General features: G+C 56.7%; 1 protein-coding gene and 1 long non-coding RNA gene across 5 annotated transcripts in view; one reads left to right on the forward strand and one right to left on the reverse strand.

Moving 5' to 3' along the window:
* ACOT7 (acyl-CoA thioesterase 7) overlaps nt 1-27,912 on the forward strand; it is a 116,904-nt gene that overhangs the window by 85,928 nt on the left and 3,064 nt on the right. For all 4 annotated transcript variants that reach the window (XM_023635891.2, XM_070254077.1, XM_070254080.1 and 1 more), the window contains one exon: nt 10,838-11,022. In XM_023635891.2, the coding sequence (XP_023491659.1) occupies nt 10,838-11,022 (185 nt within the window). The remainder of the gene's footprint in view (nt 1-10,837; nt 11,023-27,912) is intronic.
* Nucleotides 4,660-14,671, reverse strand: LOC138921212 (uncharacterized). The gene is made up of 2 exons (XR_011433615.1): nt 14,562-14,671; nt 4,660-6,757 (listed from the first exon to the last, which is right to left on the reverse strand). It is a non-coding gene; the product is annotated as an uncharacterized lncRNA (long non-coding RNA).

A 27,912-nucleotide genomic window follows, 5' to 3' on the forward strand; every position in this document is an offset into this window, starting at 1 on the left:
GGCCAAATTAGAATAACGATGATGGAGTCTGGCCTATTTCTGTGCCCGTGTCCTCCAGGGGCCGTTAGACACTGTCACACCTAATTTGTTGTTTTCCAAAGGAATGTCCCTGTGTGAAGTCGTCACCTGTCTCCTCTCTCCTCCCAGCGCACGTGGCTCTATCGAAGAGCCTGCCCGCTTGTTTCCAGGGCGAGGTCTCAGTTGTGGCAGCACACAGGCGGCACCCCCTTCAGAGACAGAATTGTCACATCTTGTCTTCAGTTCCGTGTGGCAGAGGCCGCTGCGGGCACTGCTGCTTTCCACTGGCTCCTTCCCCACGTTCTTTGCTCCTCTAGGGAAATGCAGAGCGAGGCTGGCTAAGCCTGGGGTGACCCTCTGGCTCTGGGTCCTGACGACAGGCGATCCAAGCGTGTCAGAAACTTGCTGAGAGAGATGGGGGATGGATGTTCCCATTGTTCTGCTTGATCTTCTGGTGTGAATCTGCCAAGAATACTGTAAACCCAGGGACTCCCCAGGTGTGGCTTCCAAGCTGCTGCTGTCCTCTGGCCCAGTGCCTTCTCTCACCTTGCAGTTTCACTCTAGTGTAAAGGGGCTGAGGGGGCCAGACCCCTGCTGTCCCTCGGGGTGCAAGGCAGCATTGGCCGGGCCTGGGGACTGCTGGCAGGAACGAAACCCTGGCACGCGTGTCCACATGTGGGTCAGTGGCGGAGTTTAGTGCTATAAAGGGCAGTGTGAGTGTCCCAGGGCCTCACAACAAATGACCACAAACCGGGGGCTTCAAACAGCAGAAATGTGCTCCTCCCAGTTCTGGAGGCCCGAAGTCTGAGCTCCAGGTGTGGCAGGGCTGCGCCTCCTGCAGCAGGCTCTAGGGGAGGAACCTTCCTTGTCCCCAGCTTCTGGGGTTCCCAGGCACCCCTTGGTTTATGGCCACATCGCTCCAGCCTCTGCCTCCATCTTCACGTGTCCTCCTCCCCTGTCTCTTCTCTTCTTCCGTCTGTTATCAGGACGCTTGTCACAGGATTTAGGGCCCACCTGGATAATCTAGGAGGATCTCTTCTTGAGATCCTTAACTCAATGACGTCTGCAAAGACCTTTATTCCAAATAAGGTCTCAGTCTGAGGTTCTGAATGGACATAGCTTTAGGGGCCACTATTCAACTGCAATGCTCTCTCTCCTTACAGCTTAATTCTTGTAGACAGTAGCTCACTTTCACGAAACTGTAAGGTTGGTAAACTCTTTTCTGTGCCCCAGGCTGCCTCTTTCCCACCCTTTGCCCACGTGGATGTGGGTCCTTCCCTCGTGAGAGCTGGCAGTAAAATCAACGCCCAGCCCAGAGAGGGCGTGGCTCTGAGAGTACCCGGCTGTGAGAAGGGCGGTCACACAGTCAGGCGGGGGCAGCCCCACTGGAGCAGAATTGAGAGGCTGTGTGCCTCCCTGGCATGGAGGCACCGATGAAAGACCCAGGAACAAACGAGGAGCCCAGGAAGCAAATGTTTTGTGAAACAAGGAAGCACGGTGGCTTGGACCTTCTTTTTGTTGGGGCATAGAATTAACTCGTTCCTAAGTCCAATGTAAAACTTAATCCGCATAAGGACTATTTTTTAAGTAGTGATATTTTCATGGAAAAGGTGCCGGCTGGTGGTCATGGGCACATGTGGGCGACTGAGCCGGTGGGCACCCTGGGCTGTGACCATAGTGCAGCAGCTGTCCACAGCCAGCAACTGGCCTGATCGGGCAGCACCCACGCCACTTTGTTTGGGAAATGCCTGCACATCACCTGGCCACGTGCCGTGTCTCAGACACACAGCCCTGGGGGTCCCGTCCATCCCGTACCACCACATATGAGCAACCCTCCTCCTGGTCCTCCTGGGAGGGGTGCCTCCCACCTCCCAAAGGCTGACATGACGCAGTGGGGAAAAGCCCAGAAATTAAGATGCGTTGCCAGCCAAATACCCTGTCTGTGTATGAGTTTCCTGTGTCTGCTATAACCAATTACCACGAACTAGAAGCTTAAAATAACCCAAACTCATTCTCTTACGCTTCTGGAGGTCAGGTGCCTAAAAGAGGTCCGAGGGGCTGTGCTCCTTCTGGAGGCTGTAGGGGAGGATCTGTGTCTTTGGCTTGTCAGCTAGTAGAGGCTGCCTGCAGTCCTGGGCTCCTCGGCCCCTCCCTACAGCCGCTGCTTCCGTCGCCCCGTCTCCTTATTCTTACTCACACCTCCTGCCTCCCTCTTATAAGGACCCTTGTGATGACTTGGGACCACCCAGATAATCCGGAATCATCTCCCCATTTTGAGGTCCTTAATCACATCTGCAAAGTCCTTTTGCCCTGTGAGGTCGCATATTCACAGATTCCCTGGGTTATAACGTGGGCATCTTTGGGGGGGCCATTATTCTGACGACCATAGGTGGCGTCTTATCAGATGAAATATGACTTTCTGACTTACCCATTTCAGCATATTTCATTAGAGAAACAGCTGGAATGGAGAGGAGGCCAGACCTTTGGGTTGACCGGCTTCTTCAGATCTAAGGCAGGAAATTCTTCGCTTTATCTCCATTCAGCCTCTGATAAAACTACTTACTGGGAAGAGCAGTCCTTTGTACGCATCAGCCAAATGCCAGGCCCAGCTGTGGCCTCACCTGTCACTTAGATGCAGTGTCCTTCAGGAATCCATGCCTGCAGCTTTGCCTCAGGAAAACTTTGCCCAGAAGGTCAGAAGACGAGTTTGAATTTCAGCCACGAGAGGTGTGTGCTGAGGAGTGAGCACTCAGTACACCCACACTCCTAACACCGCGGGGGCACTTTTTGGGGGCTTGCAGGGGCAACTCTCATCCTTTGGTGACCTGCTCTCTAGTGGGGGAGCACATTTGCTATTTACAAACCAGATTCTTCTAGGATACCGTCAATGCTTGCCTAGACCAGAGGGCCCGTCTCTCTTATACCCTTGCCATCCCCCCACCACCCCCTTCTAACGCCACCCACATGTTCACTGTCTTTAGTGCCGGTGACCTGTCACTTCTCTGCTCATGGCCTCGATGGCTGCCCATGATACCAAGTTCAGCCCAAGCCCTCCACCTGGTGCTCAAAGTCCACCACGGCCTGTTCCTCCCTCCCACCCGCGTGTCAGCTGGGTTCAGGGTCCTCGGCAGGGGCGTAGTGAGTTAAACTCATGCCAGGCAGTCAAGGTGAAGAAAGAAAGGAGTGCTTTGTCTGTGAGAGTAGGTCATGCAGACCCTTGACTTGTTAGAAAGTGGGTAATGCCTCCCAGGGCTGCTCACCCAGCAGCGGTGGACTGAGCGCCCTGTGCCAGGATGGGGGCCAGCATTGCTGAGGTGGGGTGTGGTCCACCCGGCAGTGTGCCACGTAACAGGAGCACCAGCATCATTCAGGGCTGATGAAGCTTGAAAATGTGAACTTACTTTTTACATATCACTTGCTCCATCTCTGAATTTTTTTTTTTCAGTTGAGATGTTAAAATGCCAAGGCAACTGTTAAGAAAAGTTAAAGAGTAAATAGTGACCTTCGATACGATGATTTTCGAAGCCTTGGGTAGGAAAACCTAAAGCTGAAGTTTTCTTGTAGAGAAGTGATCTCTCCAGACTATTAAGGTGGAAAATGAAGAATCTTCTAGAAAACGCTTTGGAGTGTGTTATGTAAGAAATACCAAAGTCACTTCACTTTTCTTAAGAAAGTTCACTCTTTTTGGATCTCAAACGCTGAGCTGGTCTTAAAGTTTGAAATACTTGGCAACTTCTCAGCCTTGGTAAGAGCAATGTTTTATTATTCTGTTTTCTTTTCCAAATCCCTGGCATGCTGCTGAAATCTGCCCCTGGAGAGACGACTGTCTTCCGGGGGAGTTTGGGGTGGGCACCTGCCAGCCCTCCGGGGTTGTGCCAGCCCAGGCTGCTCAGCAATGATTTAAAAGCAGAAATTAGCTGTGATTCACAACTCAGCCCACTGCAGGCACTCCATCTATTTAACTCTGATAGTCCTCACTTTCGAGTGCCAGACATTGTGCTACAGTGCTTTATAGGCTTTACCCCTCACTTGGAGGGGTATACAGTGCCCCTATCCAGTGAGACAGAAACTGTTGTTATCACCATTTTTCCGATCTGGAAACCACCCGTGGCCACAGGGCTGGTCCATGGTGGAGCCGGGAAGGGAGGCCAGACTGTTGGCTCCAGGGTCAGAGCTCTGAGCCCCATACTCTGGGGCCCTCTCACCCCCAGGCTTGAACAACACGGACATCCACCACTGGGGCCCGGGGTGTCAGCTTCAACCCTCGCTGATCCGCTGCAGCGCCGTCCATGGTTGATGCTCACGCTGGACCCCTGGAGTGGCAGCTGTTCCCCATGCAGCTGTGTATGAAACTCTGGGCTTCCTGAAGCAGCCGGAAAACGTGCTAAGGGTTCTCTCAGTTGGGGGTGTCCAGCCCCAAGGAAGGCAGCGCTCTTTTTGTGTCCCTCGCATCCCCCTTAGCCCAGGGAACACCCTCCTGCTGAAGTCAGTCAGTCAGAGGCAGGTAATCCAGTCTCCAAGCTTCACACTCTAGACGTGGCAGCTTTGCCTGCAGGAGCCCACCTGTGCCGTCCCCCACAATGCTCACTAGCCACACTTTACATTCTAATTAAAAGTAAATAAAATGAAAAATGCCATTCCTTGGTCAGTCACACCCTCACACATTTTAAGTGCTCAGTAGCTACCCGTGGCTACCATGTTGGACAACACAAATGGAAAGCATTTCCACCACTGCAGAAAGTTCTGTTGGGCAGCGCTGGCCTCTGGACTGTCCAGCCCTGGTATCTCTCTGGCGTGGCTGCCCGGGGACTGGGTGCTGAGATTGCCCATGCTCTCGGAGGGATGTCCTTATACCCCTGTAGATCGTATAAAGCACTTTAGCACAATGCCTGGTGCCCCAGCGCTCCCTTCAACATGGCGTCAAGACTCCGTCTGAGCCTGATCCAGAGCTGGGCACAGAGCCTTCCCGTGAAGCAACCTCTGCCCACAAAGTCCTGTTCAGTTCTCGGTCTGCAGGGGGCAGCCCCTCAGACCTTGGGGGCCAAGTTGGAATTCACCAAACAAGACCAGCTTCTTAGCTCCTTGTGGGTGCTCCTGGGGCTCTACTCATGAACCCCAGGGAATTCACGAGAGGAATTTAAGCTCCAACTCCCAAATTCAGTTAGGAATCAGATAGTTGGAACCACCAAATAGGCTGACAGAACTTAAAAAATAGAGTACAAATACGTCCCTTCATTTTGGTTGATACTTTTTTGGCCTTTGATGGAACCAGTTAGGCAATCTCCACACTCTGGCACCGAATGTCCTTCCCGCTGGAAGCCCACCAGCTCTGTAACGTGTGGGTGCCGGGCCCTGGCCCAGATGGCCTTAAGATTCATTTGGTTTTCCCTGGAACTTCATTCAAGGTTCCAGATGCTTTTTGCTGCCATAGAATCTCTACTTGAAGCGTGGAAATGTTATGTTAAGTGGTAGAAATGGATGATAGAACTGTTTAAAAATCATGTTCTCTGGGCTTCATGAAGCATTGTGCTCCTAATTTTGTAGTTACTTGTGATTCAGTGTCAGTAACAGCCCTGCATTAAAATTACCCAGTTAGCTTTACCCAGGTAATTGTCTTAGTTTTCTATGGCTGCTGGAACATTTACTAAAAACCTCATGGCTGAAACAACACAAATTTGTTATCTCACAGTTCTGAGGTGAGGCCCGGGTCTCACTGGGCGAAACTCAGGGTATGGGCCGGGCTGCTTCTTTCTGGAGCCTCTAGGAAAGAATCTACTTCTTGCCTTCTCCAGATCCTAGAGGCCGGTGCGTTCCCTGGCTTGTGACCCTGTCCCCCATCTTCAAAGTCGGCAGCGCAGCATCCCTCTGACTCTGCTTCCACTGTCACGTCTCCCTGACGCTCCCCTCCTACCTCCCTCGTCCACTTATGAGGACCCTCATGATGACTGTGGGCCCACCTGGATAATCCAGGCCAATCTCCCCGCCTCGGGGTCCTTGGCCTAATCACCTCTGTGGCGTCCCTTTACCATGTAAGGTGACACCTTCAGAGGTTCTGGGGATTAGCACGAGAATGTCTTTCGGGGCCGTTGTTCCACCTGCCACAGTGGTTAGTAATTCCACCTTCCCAGAGAGGCGGCTAGGGCTCCAGCTCCTTTCTGAGCTCTGCCTTTCCCCTACCCTGTGTCTTACCCTGTGAGTCCTGTGGACAGGACCCTGGCAGAGAACACAGGAGAGCAACAAGGGTTCCTCAGCCCTTGGGGTTTTCAAGGCAGCATGAGAGGAAGTGCCCCTCCCTCCACCCCAAGCCTCCCCGGCTGCAGATATGGGCACCTCTGAGGTTTAGGGGATTGGCAATGGGGGAGTGAGGCAGTGAGCTTCCTGGCTTATCCCCGCCTCCAATGGAGGGTTTGCACTGGAACTCAGGCCCAGAGGGTTCTTTATGTACTCGGGACCTGGGGCCCCGTGAGCACAGCTGAGTCCCCACCTCTCAGACCAGGCTCATTTGCTGGGGATGCTGAGCTGTGGCCCAGTGCACCCCAGTGCAGCAGCATCTCACTGGAGGCTCTGGCACAACTGCTAATCTCCTGGGATCCAGGGAGCACGGGGAGGGTTCTCAAGGCTTCGTTATCCCGCGTTCTTCAGGAGCTGAAAAGATGAAGTCTCCCTTGCCAATGTGACAGCCCATTTTCTTCCTTAGACAGTGTTAGAAGCAGCTTCTTACCCAGTGTAAATGTGCCTGCTGCAGAAAAAGAAAAAGTGGGGTGATTTGTTTTAAATGTCACTTCTTATTACTACCTCGTTTGGTATGAGTCTTTTCAAAAACCCCTTAAGACACAACAGAGCGTCTGCAGGCACACTCTCCCCTTGGGTTTGAGGTGCCTTTTCCCAGAGGGCTGTGATGCGGAAGGGCACTCAGACCCCGCCAGAAATTACTATCCCGGGCTTTTGTCCACATGACCTCAGTGTGGCCATATCTGCAGCCTCACCGTGACCTCCCTGAGAGATGGCTACTCCTGTACCCATTTTCAGATGAGGAGACTGAGGCACAGTGAGGTTCCTCGCTTGGCCCTGCCCAGTGGCTGAGCCAGGACTCAAACCCGGGCCCATCAGACCCCAAAGCCTTTGGAACCCAGGGCTCCTCCCCAAGGCACAGTAGAGTGAGGGAACCAAAGGCCACCCAGAGTGTTGCTCCAGGCCTCAGAGCACCTGCCGTTCACTGAGACACTTCGTGGAGAATGGCTGCATCAGGGCTTTGTATGGCTGTGGTTGATTCAGAGGCTCAGAGGAGAACCAGGAGCTCCCTTCCTGGCCCCCTACCCCGGGATGAGGAGAGTGGCCCCATGCCCCGAGCCTGTCCTAGGTAGGCGCGTGGAACCTAGTGCCGGTGGGAGATGCCATTTCCCACCTTGAGCTGGTCACGTTCCCTCTTCTAAATAGACGAGCTGTCCTCCAGGTGGATTTGGATGTGTGACCTTGTGGGAAAGTCCCCGGGCAGTGTCTTGGCACCTCCACGGCCCCCAGGGGCTTACTCTGAGCGCACAACTGCCGTGGCCCCGTAGGTCAGGCTTGCACAGACAGTGTGTGAAACAAATTGAAGTGAACAAGAACACAAGCTGAACTCAGGCTGGGGTCCTCTTCGCCTCAGACGGGCTCCCCAGTATCCCAGGCCAAGGTTGAGGCTGGCCCAGCATGCGCATGGTGAGCCACCTTGCATCTACCCTTCCCGTGTTCCTGGTGTGTGTGTCCTCTGCCCCAGCCCCGTGCCTGGGGGGAGGGATGGAAGCGCCAGACCTTGTGGCCATGCTGGGCTCTGAGGGCAGCCACATGGCTTGATGAGGTGAAGCATCTGCAGGAGGGTCCCCATCCATCTGGAGTCTGCAGTGGCTGGTGTCCACACATGAACCACATCCCCACGGGCCATATGTTGGTTCAGGGGCGATGGGGTGCCTGCTCTTGTGGGCTTCCAGGCTGGGAGGGAGATGGACCTTAGTCAAACAGACAAGCGATGAATGGGCAGGTACCAATGGAGGTGAGTGCTCTGAAGGCGAGGAATTCTGTTCTACAAAGGTTGTGATGGGGGAGCCCAAAGTCTGCTGGGCTGTGTCCCCTGAAGAAGGGGTACCTGGGCTGTGCAGAGTGTGGGCCTGGCCAGCACAGGGGCAGGGACAGAGGGAGGCTGGAGGCGCTGGGAGCTTTCCATAGCTCATGGAAGGCCGGAATGTGGAGCAAGGGGCAGCGTGGAGGGGTCTGTAGAGTTGAGGTGTTTGTTCTCGTAACCCTGAGACCCATCCCTGGTAACCCTCCCCACCACAGGCTCACTGCCCTGCACTCTTGGATGCTGAGGGAGGTGGCGATGTTGCAGTGGCTGGTAGGAGCCTGAGGAGGCAGGAGGTGAGGCATTTGGCATGAGCCTTCCGGGCACTTGGGAGCTGACAAATAGTGGTTGTGGCTGGAGCTGCCCCAAGGTGCCTGTGCCCCCCTTTGCCAACGACTGACTGAAGACCCTGGGGCTGTGTGGGGTGCGCTTTCCGAGACAAGGGTCAGGGAGAGGGGAGGCCCTTGGCCAGGAAGTGGCCTTAGAAGCTTTGGAGTCTCCTGGTAACGCCAGAACTGGGACTTGTCAGTTTCTAATAAAGTCCCAGCCCCTCGATTACCCAGCCAGGTTCCCAACTTTCAAGCGTCTCCCTGCGGCTGGCCCCCCAGCGTTAAAGCCTGTGGCTTGTTGCTATCTCTGAAGATGAAAAGACCGGGATTTGGGCTGTACTTGAGATTTTCATGACTCTTAGGAGGGGATTGTTGTATTTTGTACCATAAATGGCACTTGAGGCAGGTTCTCTCTTTGTTGTTGTGTCTAATGCTCTTCATCGACCGACTTCATTGTTTGAAATCATTTTTGATTAAAGTTAGAAGTTTCTTCAGGTTCCTAATCCAGAAATTAGACATGAGCAGCCATGAGTTTGCCATGGCAGTTGGGGGACACTTTACTGGAACACGAGGAGGGGCACACTCCTGTCCTTCTCCGAAACAAACGGTCAGTGTCCAAAGCGTCCGGAATGTTCTATCCCTGCAGCAGCACCCTGAGGGCGGCCCCATGTCCACACCCCTTGGCCAGGGAGTCCTTGTTGCCCTCATGGGAAAGACTTGTCCCTGCTTCTCGGCTCACGGCCCCTGAGTCTTATGGTCATGGATGAGAGGGGGAGGCCTAATGGGGAGGACCCTCGGGAACGACCCCTCACCCTGCCTGCTCCCTGGCTGGGAAGTGGGCCCTTTGTGTTCCCCATCCCCAGGATGTGCCCTGGGTGCTTTGCAGGTGACTCTGTGCCCTTATAGCTCACATAATGCCACTTGTCACTGACCACATGGCCTTCCTTCCCTCTCAGAATTGGCCGTATCCGACATGAAGGAGTCCCTGTAAGTATGAAGTTGAATGTGGCATAGAACATTCTGGTACTTTATAACGTGGAATAACCGCTCCTGCTTCTGGCCTGCCCACACACTCACCCCTAACAGTCACTGCGCTGCCCTGACTTGTCTGTCTTCCTGGGTCTCTAAAATGTCTTGTGGAGCCTGTCTCCATGGAGCTCGGACATCGGAGTTCCTGGGGTCCCTGCAGCCAGCACTGCTTCCAGGGAGCAGGTGCCAGCATTAGGGGCACTGTCGAGTACCTTCCCTACCAGGCACAAGGCTCAGCACCTGGCTTGTTTCATGCTATCCCCATAGTTACCCCATGAGGCAACTCAGGTCCGTTTATAGATAAATACTGAACTTCGTGAGATTAAGGGATTAAGTAGAAGAAAGGGAGGGCCAAGGCCAGGCAGGAGGCAGGAGGCAGGAACCCATGACCTGGAGGGTGGGGCAGCCCACCTGCCAGGGTGGATATTCGGGACCCCAGTGATGTGAGGAGTGCAGAGAGGTTGGGTTGGGGTTGAGGGAGAGAAGGACACCTAGGACAGTGTTATGGGAACGTGTGACTTTGGACTTTGTCATAAGCAACAAGGGAACCAAGCAGGCAGGTGCTGAGCTCTGGGGACTCTGACCAAGGACAGGGCATGGAATATCATGTCGTAGGAAGGCAGATTGTCTGCAGCCGAAAGGAGAGCTCTGGTCCCGTGGGCAAGATGATAGAGAGAAGCAGAGCCTGACAGGACAGACACAGTCCCACCTGGACGGAGGGGTAGAAGGCCGTGGGCTGAAGTGGCAGTGGCTCTAGGAGGGCAGAGGACCATGGTCAGTGTGACAGCTTGGCCCGACAAAGCATCCAAAGCTTCTATCAGACCAGCGTCAGAAACGGAGCCAGGGAGCTGGAAGGGGCCAGGGAAGGTGGAAGAAGGTTTGTTAATGGTGCTCACAGCAACGTGGTGGGGCAGCTGTGGCTCCAGCGGGCACAGGGAAGGCCAAAGCGTGGACAGCGCAGGCTGCAGATTTGGCCTTACCCTGAAAGGGAGGGAGCCCGCTCACACCCTGGAGCTCCCTGAAAGCAGGTTGGGGTCTTGCCCCTGAGGGGTGGGCGTGACCGGAAGCATTCTTCCAGCACAAGCTGTGACTGGGGGTCAGGAGGGGCTCAACGATGGCCACTAAGATACCTTCAACTCATAAACATGTAAATGATGAAAGTAAGCATCTGCTTTCTGCTCACTAGAAAGATAAACATTCAGAGGCTACTAATGTTTTGTCATTTCAATGTCATAGTAGTTTTTAAAACGGTCCGTTATCTAACTGGATGTCTGAACGTCCTCAGTAATGCTAACATTTGCACCCTCCCTGCCCAGCCCGGCCCCTCCTCCTGCTGCCCCCCTAACCCACGGTCTGTGCTCCGCAGGGTGTGTCATCACCATCTCTGGGCGCATGACCTTCACAAGCAACAAGTCCATGGAAATCGAGGTCCTGGTGGATGCTGACCCTGTGGTGGACAACTCGCAGAAGCGCTACCGGGCTGCCAGCGCCTTCTTCACCTACGTGTCCCTGAGCCAGGAGGGCAAGCCACTGCCCGTGCCCCAGCTCGTGGTGAGTGATCACCTCTGGCCCGTGTGTCCTCGGGATGTCCCGCACCGGGCTGACCTGGTCTGCACTCACTGGCTCGTAGGAAAACTGAGTCACATGAGCCCATTCTGGGCAGCTGGGCCCCACTCGGCTCCCAAAGGGTCAGAGCAGGGCCCAGGCCTGGCTGCTCCCTGGACCAGTGACCTTGGCTGTGGTACAGGTCAAACATGAGAGCCTTTCTCTGTGGACTGTGGGGTGGGACTGGGCAGACAGGATGAGAGAGACCCCTATGAGCTGCTTGAAATTGGCATTTCCTCTCCAGGGTGAGGGCAGTGCCTTGGGGCTCCTGATGCTGTGTACAAATGCTAGAGTAGGGATGAGGACCCCCCTGAGGGCTGGGCTCTCCAGGAGCCCTTGGCTTCTGTGTCCTGCGAGATGTGGATCAAGCCAGACCCTGCACCTCGGGGCTGGGCCTCCGGACCTTGTGGCGTTTGCCTGCCTCGGCCACCTGGCTGGGCTCTGCCCTTGGTGTGCGTAGATAGGTGCTTGGCCACACAGCCTCACACGTGGGCTGCTGCCACTGGGAGCCCACGTCCTCTGAGCTCTACCCAGAGACCGTGAGGGTCTCTGGCCCAAGCAGAGACCATGGAGGGTTACAGCCACCAGCACTGGACCGCCGTCCTGGGGCTCTGCAGCCTGAGGTCTAAGATGAGCACAGTTCCAGAGGCTACTGTTTGGGTGGAGGCTCCAGGAGGGCTAGAGGTGTGGCCTTGCTAGCATTTTCCTAACCTGGTAAACAGAAGGCTGGATCCAAGGAACATGTAATGCTTTCCCTCCCTCTTGCCGCACAGCCCCCATCTCAGCTCCTGACACCCCCAGTCCCCCCTGGCTCGAGGCCACAATTGCAGGAGACTTCCTGGCTCCCAGCCCCCTCATGCCCACCCCTGCCCAGTCCTGGCGTTACTGCCTCTCTCCTGGCCCCCAGGCCTCTGGTGGCACCTGGAGCCACCACAGCCTCCTCCCTGGTCCTTCTCCCCCTCTCTTACACTCACACGTACTCCGTTCTTCACAGCATCAGAGTGATCTCTTTTTTAACTCTTCAGATCTTGTCACCTCCCTGCTGAAAGCTTTGGTGCATTCAGAATAAATTCCAAGCTCCTGGCCTCACGGTGAGGCTCCACGTGCCCTGCCACCCACCCGCCTGCTCCCTGCTCCCTGCCCGTCTGGAGCCCCTACACAGACACACCTTCAGGGCTGAATCAGGTCTGGGCCCAATGTCGCCTCCTCTGAGGAGCCCCTGACCTCCCATCCAGAGTGCCCCACAGTCCTCTCTAGTCTCATACCTGCCCCGTCCTTCTCCAAATAACCACCACCTACCCCAGCTTAGGTTTGCCGGTCATTTGCTAATTGCCCATCTCCCCCACAGGACTGAGCTTCATGAGGGCAGGAGCATGTGTGCTCCTACTGGGTCGCTAGGGCCTGGAACAGTCTTGGCACTTAGTGGGTGTTCTCTGAAAATGCATGAACCCTGCTGTGTGGAAGGCCTGCCTGAGCGTAAAACCATGATGCGGAGGGGAGATGGGCGGTGTGGGCGCTCGGAGGAGCAGGGGTAGTTTGCTAGGCCTCTGGCCTTTGGGCTGCGGAGGAGGGTGTGGGCAGGAGCCCCCAGGACAGCTGGTGGGGCGGGGGCACTGTTGAGAGATCCCAGGAGCTAGAATCCCAACACTTTGGCAAGTGCTGGCCACGGGGAAGCCTGAGAGTTGGGGTGCCAGAGGCAGCTGAGGTTCAAGGTAGTGAACGGGAAGATGGTGAGTGGTTGATGAGGATGCTGGGCTGAGAAGTGCTCAGTAATTGTGGATTGAATGAACGCACGAAGGACGCTTCCAGATTTCCCTTGAGGCTGACGATGGTTTTATAATAACCCTCACGAATTCCTTACCAATGCCAGTCAGGGTGAGTGCCTCACCTGAAGTGTGTCCTGGGGCCTGCCAGCTCTGAGCCCTCGGCTTGCTTCTCTCAGCCAACCTCTCCCAGCTCTGGGGCGGGGCCCCCCTGCTCAGTACTCCATTACACGGGTGAAGACCCCCTCAGACCAGCAAGACTGAGGCGCTTGTGGAAGGTCACACAGCTAGTCCTTGAGGAGCCTGGGTTTGGATCCAGCACGCAACTTTCTGTTGCTGTGTGGAGAAAGCCTCCGTTCAGGCTGCTCCTGATTTCTCCCTGAGCCAGACCCCATGTCTGTCACTGGGGCAGCCCTTCCAGGGCCAGGAGGAAACGGGAACCCAGGGCTATAGTCAGAGCTTCCTGCCCTCTGTGGGGTGAGGGAGAGGGGGGCAGAGTGGCCTGGGCAGGGTGGGTCTCTCAAGCACCTGGCGCTTTTGTGGAAGTGGCTGGATAGGCGGCTCAGCCCCCTGCCAGTCTGAGCGCTGCTCCAGCAGTGCCCCCAGGTCCCCTGCCCTGCGCACCTGCTCCCCATGCAGCGCCTGTGCCTCCTGGAGGGGGGTCTGTGCTGAGAGCCTCAGCAGTGAACAAACAGACCTCATTAAGAGCTCACTTCCTCCCCCAGGCTGGGAGCGAGGCCCATGTGCCTCTTCCCCTGGCTGGCCGGCCCCTGACCTGGGCGAGAGTGCTTCTCAGTGGCAGCTCAGGCCCCTCTAGGAGCCTCCGGAGCTGCTCACCTGTCCCTGCTCCTTCCTTCCTGGGCCTCATGGGCCCTGCGGGGGCAGCACCCAGCGTGGCAGCCACTGTGATCCGAGCCTCCACTGTGGCTGGAGGAGCCTCAGCTGCCCACAGGGCCCCCTCATGTCACTCCCCCTCCCCTGTGGCCCCTCCCTCCACTCGCTCTTTGCCGGGGTTGGGTCCCACTTGGGGCTCCAGTGAGTCAGGTGGCAGATCATGAGATCCCTCAGGATGTGGGGTGGGGTGGGGTATGCACAGAGGAGGGTTGTGAACCTGGCCTTGAAGGATAAGGGGGTTCAGCTGGGTTGAGAGGAATGACGCGGTGAGAGCCGGGATGGGGAGCCATCCTTAGGCAGCCACCCCGGCACTCCATTTCCGACATGCCTGTCACCTCCCATGTAGGACTCTCAGCTGGGCCTTCCCCTACTTGGGGCTTGTGGGGCACGGGTTCCCCTGTCAGGCTGGGGGCGCTCTCGGCCTTCTCCTCTTCCTCCACATGTCTCCAGCCCTGCCACAAGCCCCACAGCCCTCACCCTCAGCCTGTTTTGGGGTGTAGGACCTCCCTGTTGAAGCCTTGCTCCTCCCCTCATCTCCTAACCCATACACTCCCCCTGTGCTTTTCACCTGCCCCTCTCCAGGTGGGGAGCCCCCACAGCACTTCTGACCTGAGCCTAAGGGGGCCTCCTTTGCCCCGAGTACAGGGACTGGGGGTGCCCGTCCTCACCCCAACCCCCCACCCAGTGCCTTGGCAGGACGGCTTCCGCCCGCACCTGACCTTCCCAGCCTTGACCTCTGCAGCCCCGCTCTCTGGGGCTGAGATGGCTTCCTCTCAGGGCCTTGCCTGCTCCCATGGCCCTTAAGTGCAGGCTTGCCCTGGTTCTCACCTGGACTTTCATCTCGTCTCTTTCCATATGGTCACAGTGCGCCTTGAGGACACCGGTCAGCAAGGCTGCCCCCAACATCTCTGGCCTGGATGCTGAATTCTACCACACACAGGCACATCCTTGACTCTCTCCTCGCTGCCTCCCCGCCTCCCCACCTCCCCGCCTCGGGGCTCCAGCAGGGTGGCCAGACCCAAGGACACTCTCCGTTTTTATCTCGCTGGCCTGTCTCTGGCTTTGGCATGACTCACTGGGCCTCAGTGAGGCCTGCGCTCCCTTGACTTCGGACTGCACTGTCCAGGCAGCCACCCCATGGTCCCCTTGGTGTGAGGCTTCAAGGCCCTGGCCTGCACCCTCCCCCGTTCCTGGGCGGTTGGGTCCAGGCCCTGCCGCGGCATCGCCTGTGTTTACATTCACTCCCCAGCCGACTTTGCCAGCAATGCCCCCTCCACAGGGTTTCCACAGGCGTCTCAGACAGATCTTCCCAAAGTGCAGTCGTTATCCCCCGCCCCCCAAGTCTCACTCCTCCTTGTGTGTTCCCTCTCTCGGTGAGTCTGAGAGGATCTGGTGGCTCCTCTCTTCTGCTCAGCCCCCACGCCCACCGTCTCTGGACCCTGTCCCAGTGCTGGATCCCTGCTCAGGCCCGAGCTGCACTTCCTCCTCCGTTCCTCCTGCCCTTGATCCGACTCTACCCTGCAGCTGAGTGAGTTTGTTAAAACCAAAGGGATTCGCCTCCTCTCCTGCCTAAAGTGCTCAGCGGCTCCTCAGTGTCCCCTGGCATGGGGTCCAGCCAAGCCAGGCTTCTCTGTTCTTCAACCTCCAAACTCATTCCTGCTTCGGGGCCTTTGCACCTGCTGCTCCTCTTCCTCAGTCCCTCAGAGTCAGGACCAGCTCTTTGCACTGTTTCGCAGATATTTCCTCCTTAGTTGGCCTTCCCTCACCCTCCAGATAAAGCATGACTCCCCCCCGCCCCGTGCCAGTCTTTCCCGTCACCACGCCGTTTCTTCAGGCACTCAGTACCACCTGAGATCGTCTGGTGTGCACAGGCATCAGTTTAGTATCCACCTCCTGGCCCAGAACGACTCCAGGACTCCCGCGGAGTGGGGCTCAGGACATGTGTGGTAGCGATTCACAGACTTGCTCACGTCTCTGTCCCACGAGTCAGTGCTCCTCCAGTCCATCGCAGCGGCAAGTGCAGGTCCCTGAAGACCCCACGGCTACCTCCCTATGCTGTTGGTCCGGCGGTGGGAGCGGGCATCCTGCTGTCTGCGTTCTGATTGGGATTCTTTTTTTTTTTTTTTTTTTTTGAGGGAGATTACCCCTGAGCTAACTACTGTCAATCCTCTTTCTTCTGAGGAAGACTGGCCCTGAGCTAACATCTGTGCCCATATTCCTCTACTTTATATGTGGGATGCCTGCCACAGCATGGCGTGCCAAGTGGTACCATCTCCGCACCCAGGATCTGAACTGGCGAACCCCGGGGCACCGAGAAGCAGAACGTGCGCACTTAACAGCTGTGCCACCGGGCCGGCCCCTGATCAGGACTCTTAACGTGCTAGTTGTGTGACCTCAGGCACGTGCTTTCTGTGTGGCTCAGTTTCCTCATTTGTATAGTGGTGACGGCCCTAGTACACACCACAAAGGGCAAGTGAGAATTCTGTAAGCTAATTTCTATCAGGAGCTCCAAAGGTGTCTGCTGCTGTTCACTGTTCTTTCCTACAGCCGCCCTCCCAGCAGAGCAGACCATGGCCAGTAGGGAAAACAGAGGATGTCGGGTGGCGGCAAGGGCCGTGAGGGAGAAGCGGGAGGTGAGGATCAGCTTTTGCTGGGGGAGCAGTTGCAACTTCCATAGGTTCCGTGCGAGCAGGGCCTCGGTGAGAGCCCTGCCTTCAGGTCAGGCCTGGAGCTGGGGGCAGAGGGGGCCGTTGCTTGGAGACCATCCATGTGAAAGGAATCAGGAAGTTTCAGGGCGGCAGGCAGGAGCTGGCTGCCTGTAACGGGAGCGAAGGGGGCAGTAACCCCCGGAGGCCACCCAGCTGGAGGCAGGGACCTGCGGGGATCCCCACTTGGGCGTAAGACCAAGGATAGCCAAGGAGTTGGGACCATCTTTATTTTGAAAAGGCGTCTAGAGAAAATGCAGATTGCTGGGTGTTCTGGCAAGGTCTGCAATCCTGGCTGCTGGCAGGTTGTAAGGTGTCCCTCCCAGGAATCCAGCAGCTGCCGCAGCTGTGCCTGCTACCCTCGCCTTACACGTACCCCAGGAGTCAGCCATCTGGGGAGACCAGTGCCACAGCCAGCAGGGGTCAGCAGCATGTGGGCTCTGTGAGAAGGGCCTCAGCGCCCCTGGGGTCCAGTCTGCCATGGAGAGTGGCCTGCAGTCAAGGAGCCCTTTGTGGGGGGACCTAGGACCTTCCAGAGCTGGGAAGCAGCCCTGGAGTGGGGCCAGTTTCTGTCCCCAAGAGACTTTGTGTGCCCTTTCCAGAAACCTGTGGCCTGGAGGGTGGTGGAGGAGGTGCTAGGGCACAGGGGGGCTGCAGCGGGGTGGGGTGCTGGGCAAAGAGACCTGCTAGAGTGAAGGGGACCGTGACTGAATCTTGCTGCTGGCCACACCTTCCCGCCGGCCAGCTTCATGTCGATCCAGGCTATTTCTCGCTAATTAAATATAATCTTTGATTCTTTAGCGAGGTGTCCTGGGGCCCACTGATTTTGATAAAAATAGCCTCTGGTGGGAAAAGTGGTCAGACTCCCCAGAGAGGGCTTTTCAGCTCCGGCCTGGCCCCCGTGGTGCTCACTGTGGGGCTGCCAACATGAGCGTCGTCTGTCTCTCAGAGCATACTTGTGCTCCGAGAGGCCTACATGCGTGTGCCCGCGGTGGGGGCGCAACCGTCCTCCCCTCCCCGCCTGCCCCCTGTTGTCAGCAATTCTTCAACCTCCTGTCTATTTGTAGCTCCCATCCCCAGGGCCCGGCTGACACGGAAGGCAGTGTAGCTGTTTGGAGTTTTTCTTGATGAATATTTTATGCTGGGGAGGGCCTGCTGCACCGTGTCCTGGCAGCTGCCAGCACCTTCCAGGCTAATTGTTAGAAGAGGCAAATGTGGAGTGTGGAGCCAGGCTGCTGGTCTGGACACCAGGCCCAGGCCCAGGCCCTGCCAGCCACCCTGCCTCCCTCTAAAGGCCTCCCTGTGGTTGTGCCCGCTGACCTCTAGGGTGTGGGACAAGCCCCAGACCACCGACCAGAGCTGGAAAGGTGGCCGGTGCAGATGGACATGGGGGGAAACCACCACGTGGCTCCTTGGGGACCTGGCCCCGGATTGGCCGCAGCACCACCTATGATTTTTTCCAGCCTGGGTGTGGGAAGCCTCTTCAGTCTCCAGGAACGTGAGAACCGAGTCGTGTCTGTTGAAGCCAGAGCGAGCGCCGTCCCTGGTGCAACACCTGCCCCTTCTCTGCTTCAGACGTGGTGCTGCAGCCCCTGAGGGCCCCAGGGAAACCCCGGGTGTCATTGGAGCCCGTGTGAGAACGGAGGTGTTAGCATCCTGGACTTGCATGAGGAGGAAGTGTGTAGACGCCAGGCAGAGTAGGGGAGGGGTCACCCCCACCCTGGACACGGGGGCTGCCTGGAACACATCCCAAGCACATAGTCGATGCGGGTTTTGAGAGTGCTAATACAGCTGCTTCTGTGGATTGTTTGGAAAATGAATGTTTTCTCTGATGGGCTGAGGCCCAACTGCACAGCCACATCGTTTGGGGACAGTGGGGCAGTCACTGCTCCCAGAAGACCCAAACTGAAGAGCAAGCCTGCCCCATCGTGGAGGGTCTTGGCTGGTCCTTGGGGAACCTAGTGCAGGACCCTGAGCCCCTTGGCCATGGCTGGCCCCTTCCCATCTCTGAGCCTCAGTTTCCCCACTGGAGCCATCACAGGCCAGGCAGTTGCTCTCTGAGGCTCCTCTCCGTGCTGTCTCAGTGATGATCTAACCAGAAGGCTCCTCACTCCTTTGCCCTGAAGAGGAAGCACAGAGACAAGGCTTTCAGCAGTGGTCAGCTCCCTGCTCCCCAGGACCCGAGCCTGACCCTAAGCACAGGGCGTGGAGGGAGGACCCGAGGCCCCATTCCTCACGATGAAGCATCAGCAGCCAGACCTCCTCTACACATCCCAAAAGGCAAGAGGAATGCACATCCCGCCCCCAGGATGTTGGAAAGGGGTCCACACATCAGGCATGTCATGGGCTGGGGACCCCAGGTGGCTTCCCGGCTTAGGGAGATGCCTCAGGTGTCCTGGACACTTGAGTGCCACAGGCTCCTCCAATGAGAGGGCCACGCCTCATCCTAGGGAATCTTGTGACCAAGAGAACATTAAGAGCACTTTGTGGCCCTTTTGCTTAGCCTCTGGGATCGTGTCCCAGGACATGACGCTGCCACACCAGTTGCTTTATGGTCACAGCACTTTGTGTCTGCTTCCTGCATTGGTTTAGCCGAAGGTAAACTTTTGGAGTGATTTTTAATTGCTGCCTAATTAAGAAATTCAGATGTACTGGAGTGTAACAGGATTGAGGTGTCTCTTCCTGGAAGAGTTTGGGAAGCCACATTAGCGAGGGAAGCTGTGCCCCCCACTGTTCCTCTTTGCTGCCAGCCCACAGAGGTGAGTCGGGAACCAGAATATTCCTGAAGCTTCTTTTTTTTTTTTTTTTTTGAGAAAGATTAGCCCTGAACTAACTAACATCTGCCGCAAATCCTCCTCTTTTTGCTGAGGAAGACTGGTGGTGAGCTAACGTCTTCCTCTACTTTATATGTGGGACGCCTACCACAGCATGGCTTGCCAAGCAGTGCCATGTCCACACCCACGATCTGAACCGGTGAACCCCGGGCCACCAAAGCAGAACGTGTGAACTTAACTGCTGCACCACTGGGCTGGCCCTCCTGAAGCTTCTTGACCCAGTGTCCACTCTCCCCCTTGGTTTTGGACATTTAACAGGGAGTCTGTCTTGTGATGGGAAAATGCCAGAATCCTGGAGCTGCTCCCATCACCTGAAAGGTTGGTGTTTGGGAACTTCTAGGGGCCCGTGAGTCCTGCCTCCCATGGAACCAGGGATGTGGGTACCACGGCGGGGGGGGGGGGGGGGGGGGGCGGCGTGGGTGAGAGGGTGCAGCCCGGCTCTCACCTGTGCTCTGCCGTGAGCCACCTCTTCCTCCGAACGTCTTAACTTGTCCAGTCTGCAGATTATCTCTAGAAGACTCGCTGTGTCCCTGACAGCCCCGCACCAGCCCCTTTGCTGGAATAGCAGACTCTAGAGACCCCCAATTAGCAGTCCACAGCCAGTTCTCCAAAAGAGAGGGCCCCTCTCACCAATAATATATCTTTTCTCGTGAATACGCCGGTAGGTTCTGTGCATGGAATATTGGCTTCTTATTGCTTTGGTGCTGTGTCTTCAGATCCAGGCAACTTGTTGCTATTTCGATTTCTATAGAATGTGAAAATCCGGAGGCCAGATCTCAGGGGGCACTGTTAGGCCAGACCCTGTGTGTTGCGGGGAGGGTGGCACACGGGGGAGGCCCATGCTCGGGACTTGCAGAGGGTGCAGTGGAAAGAGGGAGATCCCACCTAGATTTGGAGCATCTGGGATTCCACTGTAGCTGCCTTGGAAGGTAAATCAGGGGGTTGGGGAGGAGGCCTGTGTGAGTCTTTGGGCCCAAATGAGGGCCAGGACCGCAGGACCCAGAGAGGGTTTTTCAGCAGGGCAAGCTGTGCCTGGTGTGTCAGCGGCAGAATGAAGGACCACTCCTGAGCCTGTGAGAACTGGCTGCATCTCAGTGGCACCGTGCTTTCTGTCAGGTGGAGTGGGGTACCCTGGCAAAGGCCCACTGAGGCCAGGGACTCTTCTGAACCCTGTGCTCAGAGAGGCAGGAAAGAAACGGGTCCCAGAAGACCCACGGTGCTAGGAAGGCTGCAGAGGGCTTCCCCACTCACATGTGTGTACATGTACACACATACACATGCACGTGGAATCAGAGGAAAGCATGGCAGCACTGAAAGCAGGAGAGGAGGTGCTTCTTCTTGGGGGTTACCCGTTCCAGGTGTGCTGAACACTCCCTGCACACAGGCCTCTGTTGAACCCCTCAGTGGTCTGAGCCCTCTGGAGCTGATTAGGAGCAGACGATGCCTGAATGAGTGTCCATTGAGCAAAACCATGGGTTTTGAATCTTAAGCGTAAAGACCACACCAATCTGGAATTCAGGCTTTCTTACTTTGATCTTCACTGGCTTATTTGTTCACTCATTCCTTCAGCAAATGCCTCCTGGGCCCATGCTGTGTCCCAGGCACCGTGCTGGCCTCAGACAGGGGGCAGGAAAGACTCTGACCCGGCACAGGGTGAACGCACGCAGGGCCAGAGGCATGCAGCGAGAACGCAGTTCCTAGCCCAGGCCCAGCCCGTGGTAAGCGCTCAGCAAATGGCAGCTCTGATCTTTATTGTTGTCGTCCACTGGGGACAGCCACATCAGCACTCCCAGCACAGGAGCGAGTGCTGTGAGCGAGGCGTGCGGGGGCCGAGGAGCCCTGAGCCTGTGGAGAAGCTACTGAGAAAACCACTGGGTAGAACCCAGTCCTGATTTCCCTTTTCTAACCAAGACTGTCACCCTTCGGTGCCTTTTCCCGGGCAGCAGGGGAGTTGCACGGCTGCACTCAGGGGTAGTTAGTGCAGGGGCCAAGCTGGTGCTGCCGGGCGAGGGGAGCCCCTGGCGAGGGTGTTTATGACTCTGCAGCGATCTCATTATTGGAGACTCGCAGCTGTGTCCACTGGAGGCTGCTGCCATGCGACCCCGCAGAGGCGCAGCAGAGGGTGCATTAGCGCAGGCCTGCAGCCACTGGGAGCAGGCAGGGCACAGCCCGGCTGTGTCCATGGAGAGCGGCTCCCCAGGTGCCCGGCTGGGCCCGCTGAGGTCAGGGTCCGTGAGTGGAGCTGCACTTTGGGGACGTAGCTGCTTGAGAGGCTAGCGGCTTCTGGATGCCGAGCTCGTCCTTGCCTGGTCACGTGCAGTGCCCCTCACCAGGCCCCGTGGAGTGGCTGCAATAATCAGAAGAGACCTTAATTGCCTGCGTCGTTGTCCCAAGACCCCTCTCATCCCCCATTATAAAGATGGGAAAGGGCGTGCCATTTGGCTTCCTAATTCAGAAGGTCTCCATCCCTCAGGCTCACAGGAAGTTGTTATATCACCACTGGAAACCCTCTTCGCACTAGACATTCATTAATTACAAAAAGGACAAGCTATTGATTTTACTGAGAGTGGAACTTAGTCACTACCCCTCTGTGCCAAGTTCCAAATAAGTGTTCTTGAAGCACAGAAAACACAAAATGGAAAACATTTGGTTTGCACTGTTAGGCTCTGAAAGCCACAGGCTTCCCCTCCAATGGAAGGGAGCCCAGAAGACAGCAGTTGGCAGGAAGAGCAAGAGGAGGGAGGAAGAAGACACAAATCAGAGGCCCCTGCAGCCAGCGGGCCCAGGGGCTCCCCTGATTGGAGGGGCAAGGGCACTTGGACCTGCTGCCCTGGGACCCTGCCCTCACCCTTGTGCCCTGTGGCTGGATGTGAAGCTGCAAAGGCCTTGCTGCCTTAAGATGATGCCTGGGGCCATCCACCCTCCTCCCGGGGCAGTGGCGTGGGTCAGCAGACAGGAGCGCACTTGGTCTTGGAGGTTTGTGATGACAGGAGTGACACACTGACACTTACATGCACACACACATGACGTAACTGCCGTGCCTGGAGAGCCCACCTACGCCAGCACTACAGAAATCAATTTGCCATGTCACCTCCTGGTGGGACAATCAGCCCCTGGGAAGGTGGGCAGCATCCTGAGGTGCCTGTGACCCAGAGGCTGTGTTCCTCAGCCCCCTCCACTGGCCCTTCCGCCAGGCAGGCACTTCCTTGTGCCCGTAGTAAGCGGGGGTCACGGTGCCCTGAGCCACCTCAGCCCCTTTGCCATCTCGTCTTCTTTTCTCCCAAGCATGTGGATGGGGAGCCCCCTGAAGCCTGAGCCCCCAAAGCTGTGGGTGTGCGCGGGCTGTTGAGAGCCACGTACTAGTGGGTCTGGGCCCATCTCCCTACCAACAGCTTCAGGCACTTGGGAAAAAAATGTGATTTCCCATGGAGGATCTTTTTCCTTCTCCCCACTGCCCCCAAGCCTCCATTAAAAACAGCAACAGCCAACAACTTATGTATTTATTTACTTTGCCGAATGGAAGGAGACAGGCTGCAGGAAGGCAGCAGCTGGGCTGTGGGTGGGGCCATGTGCTGGAAGCCATCTGTCTCGTTCTGTCAGCTCCACACCCAGCAGGGAATTGGTGGCCCCTCCTAGTCACTTGGCTAACAGGGCTGTTTCTCAGGGCTCACGGCCCTGGGGAGGCTGAATGTCCACTAGCCAGCAGGGCAGGGACTCTGCTAGCACAGAGAGCGGAGATGCTGTCCTGCCTCTGTTTGGTTCCATTCCCCCTGGGGTGGCAGTGAGGGGCCTCACTACCCTTGACTATGTTTATAAACTTCTGCCCTGGCTGGATACCCTCCAGGGCACGTAGGTGAGGAAGGCCATCAGCGTTTGTGGTGGCAGCCCTCATAAGGTGGGTGTTCAATGCCCAGATGTCAACTGACTACTGCTCCTAGGCCTGGCTGGACTCTGTAGAGCCCAGAACATTCAGTTCATGCCACCATCCCCAGAGACAAGAAGAGGGATGAGCCCTCAGCTGGCTCTTTCCTTCCGGGCCTTGCAAATGTCTTGGCCTCACTCTCCAGCCAGCCGGCTGCCTACACATCCATCATTAGACGGCATTAGTTCTGTCTGAGGGCAGATCCTGGCTGATGAGGTAGCTGCGGAATATTGAACGTCAGAGACGCATCAGAGCAGCCATGAGGCCAGTGCTGGTGCTGGCTTTTCCCTCCACTGAGCAGACACTGGAATTTACTGTTTTGCGCCAGCGGACTAGGCAGGAATTACCTGCACTTCCGCCTCTGCCATTCCTCAGGTCATGCATTGACTGGACTAGTGGGAAAAGCATCCAGAGCCTTTGGCGCACACGTTCTGGCACACCTGTAGGCTGCTGAGGGTGAGTAGCTGCAGTCAAATTCTGGTGGAGGGTGGGGCTTCAGGCCTGACCAGACGGCGAGCTTGGAACAGCCCTGCTAGACTGAATTGTCACAGCTGCACATGAGGACCAGCTGGGACTGGAGGAGGCGAGTGAGGTGCCCACCCCGCACATGCACAGTCTGGGGGTGAGCGCCTCCAGGGCACTAGCGCCAGAGCACCTTGGGCACCTTGCTTACCCTCCAGACCCAGCCCTGATAAGGACCCAACGTGATGCTCACCTGGCTTGCAGACGCTGGTGCTCCCCTATGAATGTTCCCTCTCCTCTCCCCACCCCTCACTCCCAGAGTTTACAACCTAGAGAGAGGACTCGTGAGTGTGGAAAAGCACAGGGATGGTGCCCCAATGTTGGACTTACCCTAAATTTGACGGGAGGGCCAGCATTCTTGTTTGTGTACATGGAAATCTGGAGGACACCCTGGCTGCTTGGCGGTGCTGTAGTAAACCTGGGCTCTGGCAGCCACTCCCCACTCACGGGAGTGACCCAGTGTTGGAACCTGGGCCTGACAAGGAGGGTGCAGCACACATCTACTCTTCCCCACTAGACCTCATGCAGCTCCTTAGAGAAGCACCTGGCTCCACAGCTGGAGCGGGGGGCCTGGAACAGGAATGCACGCGTGCAGCTGGGCCCCCAGCGGGCTGGCACCAGCAGGAGAGGGTGCCTTCACCCAGGTGGGCTGGCAGCCCAGATGGAGAAGAGCCACGGTGGCCAAGCTGCTCTGGTGGGCTCCAGGCTTGTTATGGGAGGGCCGGCCCTTCCTGTTCACTAGGGTGACGTTGGAGGGTTACTGTATTCCCCACTGTTGAGCCTACCCCTAAAAGCCTGTCGGCATAGGCTGGCCTAGGGGGCAGCAGCAGTGCTCAGGCTCGAATCGAGGCTCTGCTATTTACCAGCTGTCACGTGGGCTCAGTCTCTGGGCCTCACGTCCTCGTCAGTGGAAGGGGAAGAGTAATGACTTTGGTACTTCTCATGGGTTGTTAGGCAGACTCCAGTGTGCCGGAACAGTGTCTGGCATGCGTCAGGACGCACTCGATGTAGACTGCTCCCTAAGACCTGGTGCCCTGAGCTTCCCTCTTACCCTAGTCCCCAGCTCCACGTTCATCCCCGTGCATGGCCTGCGTGGGAGGAGCAGGGGCGGGAGGGGTCTTGGCTCAGTGATTGCAGAGGGCTCACCTGGGCAGCTGGAGGCTATGGCTGCATGGCTGTGAAAGTGATGCCCACCAGCCCCAGCGGGCGTCTCACAGGTCCCACAGCTGGGTGATCAGGGAGGACAGGCTTAGCCCCAGGTCATTAGGAAACGCGTGGGCTGTCACCAGCAATGCCCATGAGTGCCACTGTGGGGTGTGGCTTGGCAGAGGTGAGGGCCCAGCTGGTTCTCAGTTCTGGAGCACGGCACAGCGGTGGGCTGGGCTATGCTGGGTCAGAGGGTCCAGCACACGTGTGGACTGGACCAGAATGGTGCGAGTATTGTTCTGTCCTGGAGAAAAGTGCCAGGTGGGGAGATTGGGAACAGGGACTCAGGAAAATAGAGCCCAGGGTAGGGGGGCAGCTCCCCCCAGACTTAGCCCCTTGACTGCATGTGACTTGGAGTCCTTTGTGCCCAAGGAAGGGAGGAGGAGCTGAGTTTCCTAGAGCTGCAGCTGCCTTCCTGGGTCTAGTCAGGTTTTTTCCTTTACTTTTTACTTATAAAAAGTTCAAATACATGCAAAAGTAAAGAGGAAGAACTCCTATGTAGTTATCAACACAGGGCCATTCAGGCCGGCTCAGTGGCGTTAAGTTCGTGCACTCTGCTTCAGTGGCCCGGGATTCACCAGTTTGGACTGGGGCGTGAACCTATGCACCGCTCATCAAGCCATGCTGTGGCAGGCGTCCCATATACAAAACAGAGGAGGATGGGCATAGATTTAGCTCAGGGCCAATCATCCTCAGCGAAAAGAAGAGGATTGGCAGCAGATATTAGCACAGGGCTAATCTTCCTCCAAAAAAAAAAAAACCACGCAAGGCCAATGTTGTCTACCTGTGCCCCTCCCCACCTCCCCCGGGCTCACTGGAAGCCAGGCTCAGAGATCAGGTCGTTGCCTCCGAGTGTTTCAGTGGGTACCTCTAGGAGGTAAGGGCTCTTTGTCGTTGGCTTATTCTGCTAATGGACTGCACTCTGGCCCGCCGGCCCTGGGCAGCCTCTTGCTCTGCAGAGACTCAGCCTGGGGTCCAGCCTTTCTCCTCACGGCTGCTGCAGGACCAGTGGCCCCAGAGTCAGGCGCTTGCTTGTAAAATGCAGCATTCCTCTTGTGCTGGGAAATCGCCAAGAATCCTGGCCTCCTGAGCCCAGAGTTAGAAGGGACCCCAGAATATCATCCAGGTTGACCCCCACCCCAAAGACAGATCATATGCCAGCTAACACAGGCCACCATGTGCTGAGACCTCCAGTTGGGGACAGCATGGGTGCTCCCCCTGCTCCTTACATCCGTGTAGACCTGAGAGGGACAGACTCTTCTCCCCACTTTGCAGATGAGGAGACTGAGGCACAGGGTGGAAGGCACTGCCCCAGGTCTGCCCTGAGCTGATTTCAGGAAGGCCATTCCCGGGGTGACTCACTCTCTTGAATGGGCCCTGGCTCTGCCGTTTGGTGAGTGACCAGAGGGGGAGGTTGGCAGCCATTGCTGTTGGCAGATGGCCCTGGGGACGTGTGGATCAGGACCTTCCCAGGAGCCCTGCCTGGCACTGGCCTTCCCAACCCCCTCACTCTGCCCTGCTCTGTTTCTGAGCCTGGCTGTTGTCACTTTCCTATGTGCTGCACACTCTGCCTATTGTTTGGTGTCTTGGCGCCTGAGGTGGGGTCCCAGCCCTCACATGCGGCTCAGCTCGCAGGAGGCGCCCTAGTGCCTGTGGGGAGTGGGTGAATCGAGGCTTGGCTGCTGTAGCAGAAAAAGTGCTTGGTTTAATTCAGCATTTCCTGTGCCCTGCTGCCCCTCCTGTGCGGGATTTGGGGGGCACACCGCCATGCCGAACCTTCCCTTTGACTCTGGAGAGCGTGCGCTCTCCTCCATGGTGGTTTTGGTTTAGAACAGCTTTATTGAGATGTAATTACCCACCATACAATTACCCCATTTAAAGGGTACAATCCAGTGGGTTTTCATATATTCACAGAATCGTGCAACCATCACCACAATCAATTTTAGAACATTTTCATCACCCAAAAGAAATAGCGTGCCCCTTAGCTGTCACCCCTGCCCCCCCCCCCCCCGCCCTCCTCACCCCCCTGCCCCAGTCCCCGGCACCCACCAATCTGCGTGCTGTCAGATTTACCCGTTCTGGACGTTTCGTGTCATGGACTCATACCTGAGGTGGGCCTCTGTGCCAGCGTTCTTCACTCTCTGTGTTGGTTTTTGGTGACTTATGTTGAACGGGAGCAGCAAGGAGGACCTTGATCCTCACAGCAGCCCTGTGGGGTGGACAGTGGCCCATTTCACAGAAGAGGATGTGAGTGCATCTGGCGCCTCACAACTGCTAAGTGAAGAAGCCAGATTCAAACCAGGCTGGACGCCCCCGCCCCCCGGCCCTGGAGGGGAGGCTGGGCTGGTTTCGAGGCAGAAGGGAGAGGCCACTCCAAGAAACGCGTGCCGTGGTGGGGGTCCCAAGGTGGGCCAGCCTGTGCCTTGGTCTTGCTCCTCTGGCCTGTGTCAGGAATGGCTCATTCCAGAGGCCAGCAGAGCCTGGCCAGTGTCTGTCCAGGCATCTCCCAGGGCTGTCAAGGCCAGCTTTGAGGGCCCATGTGGCAAGTTGATGGCAGAAGAATGTGGGCAGCACTTCCCATTCGGCCAACCCCAATATGGGGTTCCTTAGGAAAAGGGATCCCTGGCCAAATCAGTTTGGAAAAGCCCAGATTAAATAAGTTAAACAGGGTTTTCAGAACTGGATCCAGCATGTGCTCTTTATTACGAGAGGCCAGTTAGCATGCAGGCTCCCAAACCCATTTGGCCACAAACCATGCAAAGGCTTCATCTCCCTTTCAGAGGAGGCCAAGAGGCCATGGAGACCCCCACTCCCGCTGCAGGTTTGCAGTCCGTGGTGTTAATGCACATAGAACAGTGATGCGCGTCATCAAGGGAAAGAGGCAAAGAGGATGGCACAGAGGGATCTGAAGAAGGATGGATGGACAGTTGGACAGACAGACAGTGATGGCTGCAGAGGGTGGGGCTGCTCCCTGGGCATCTCCTGGGCCC

This window comes from Equus caballus, chromosome 2, assembly GCF_041296265.1.
Source record: "Equus caballus isolate H_3958 breed thoroughbred chromosome 2, TB-T2T, whole genome shotgun sequence".
NCBI classification, from domain to species: Eukaryota; Metazoa; Chordata; class Mammalia; order Perissodactyla; family Equidae; genus Equus; species Equus caballus.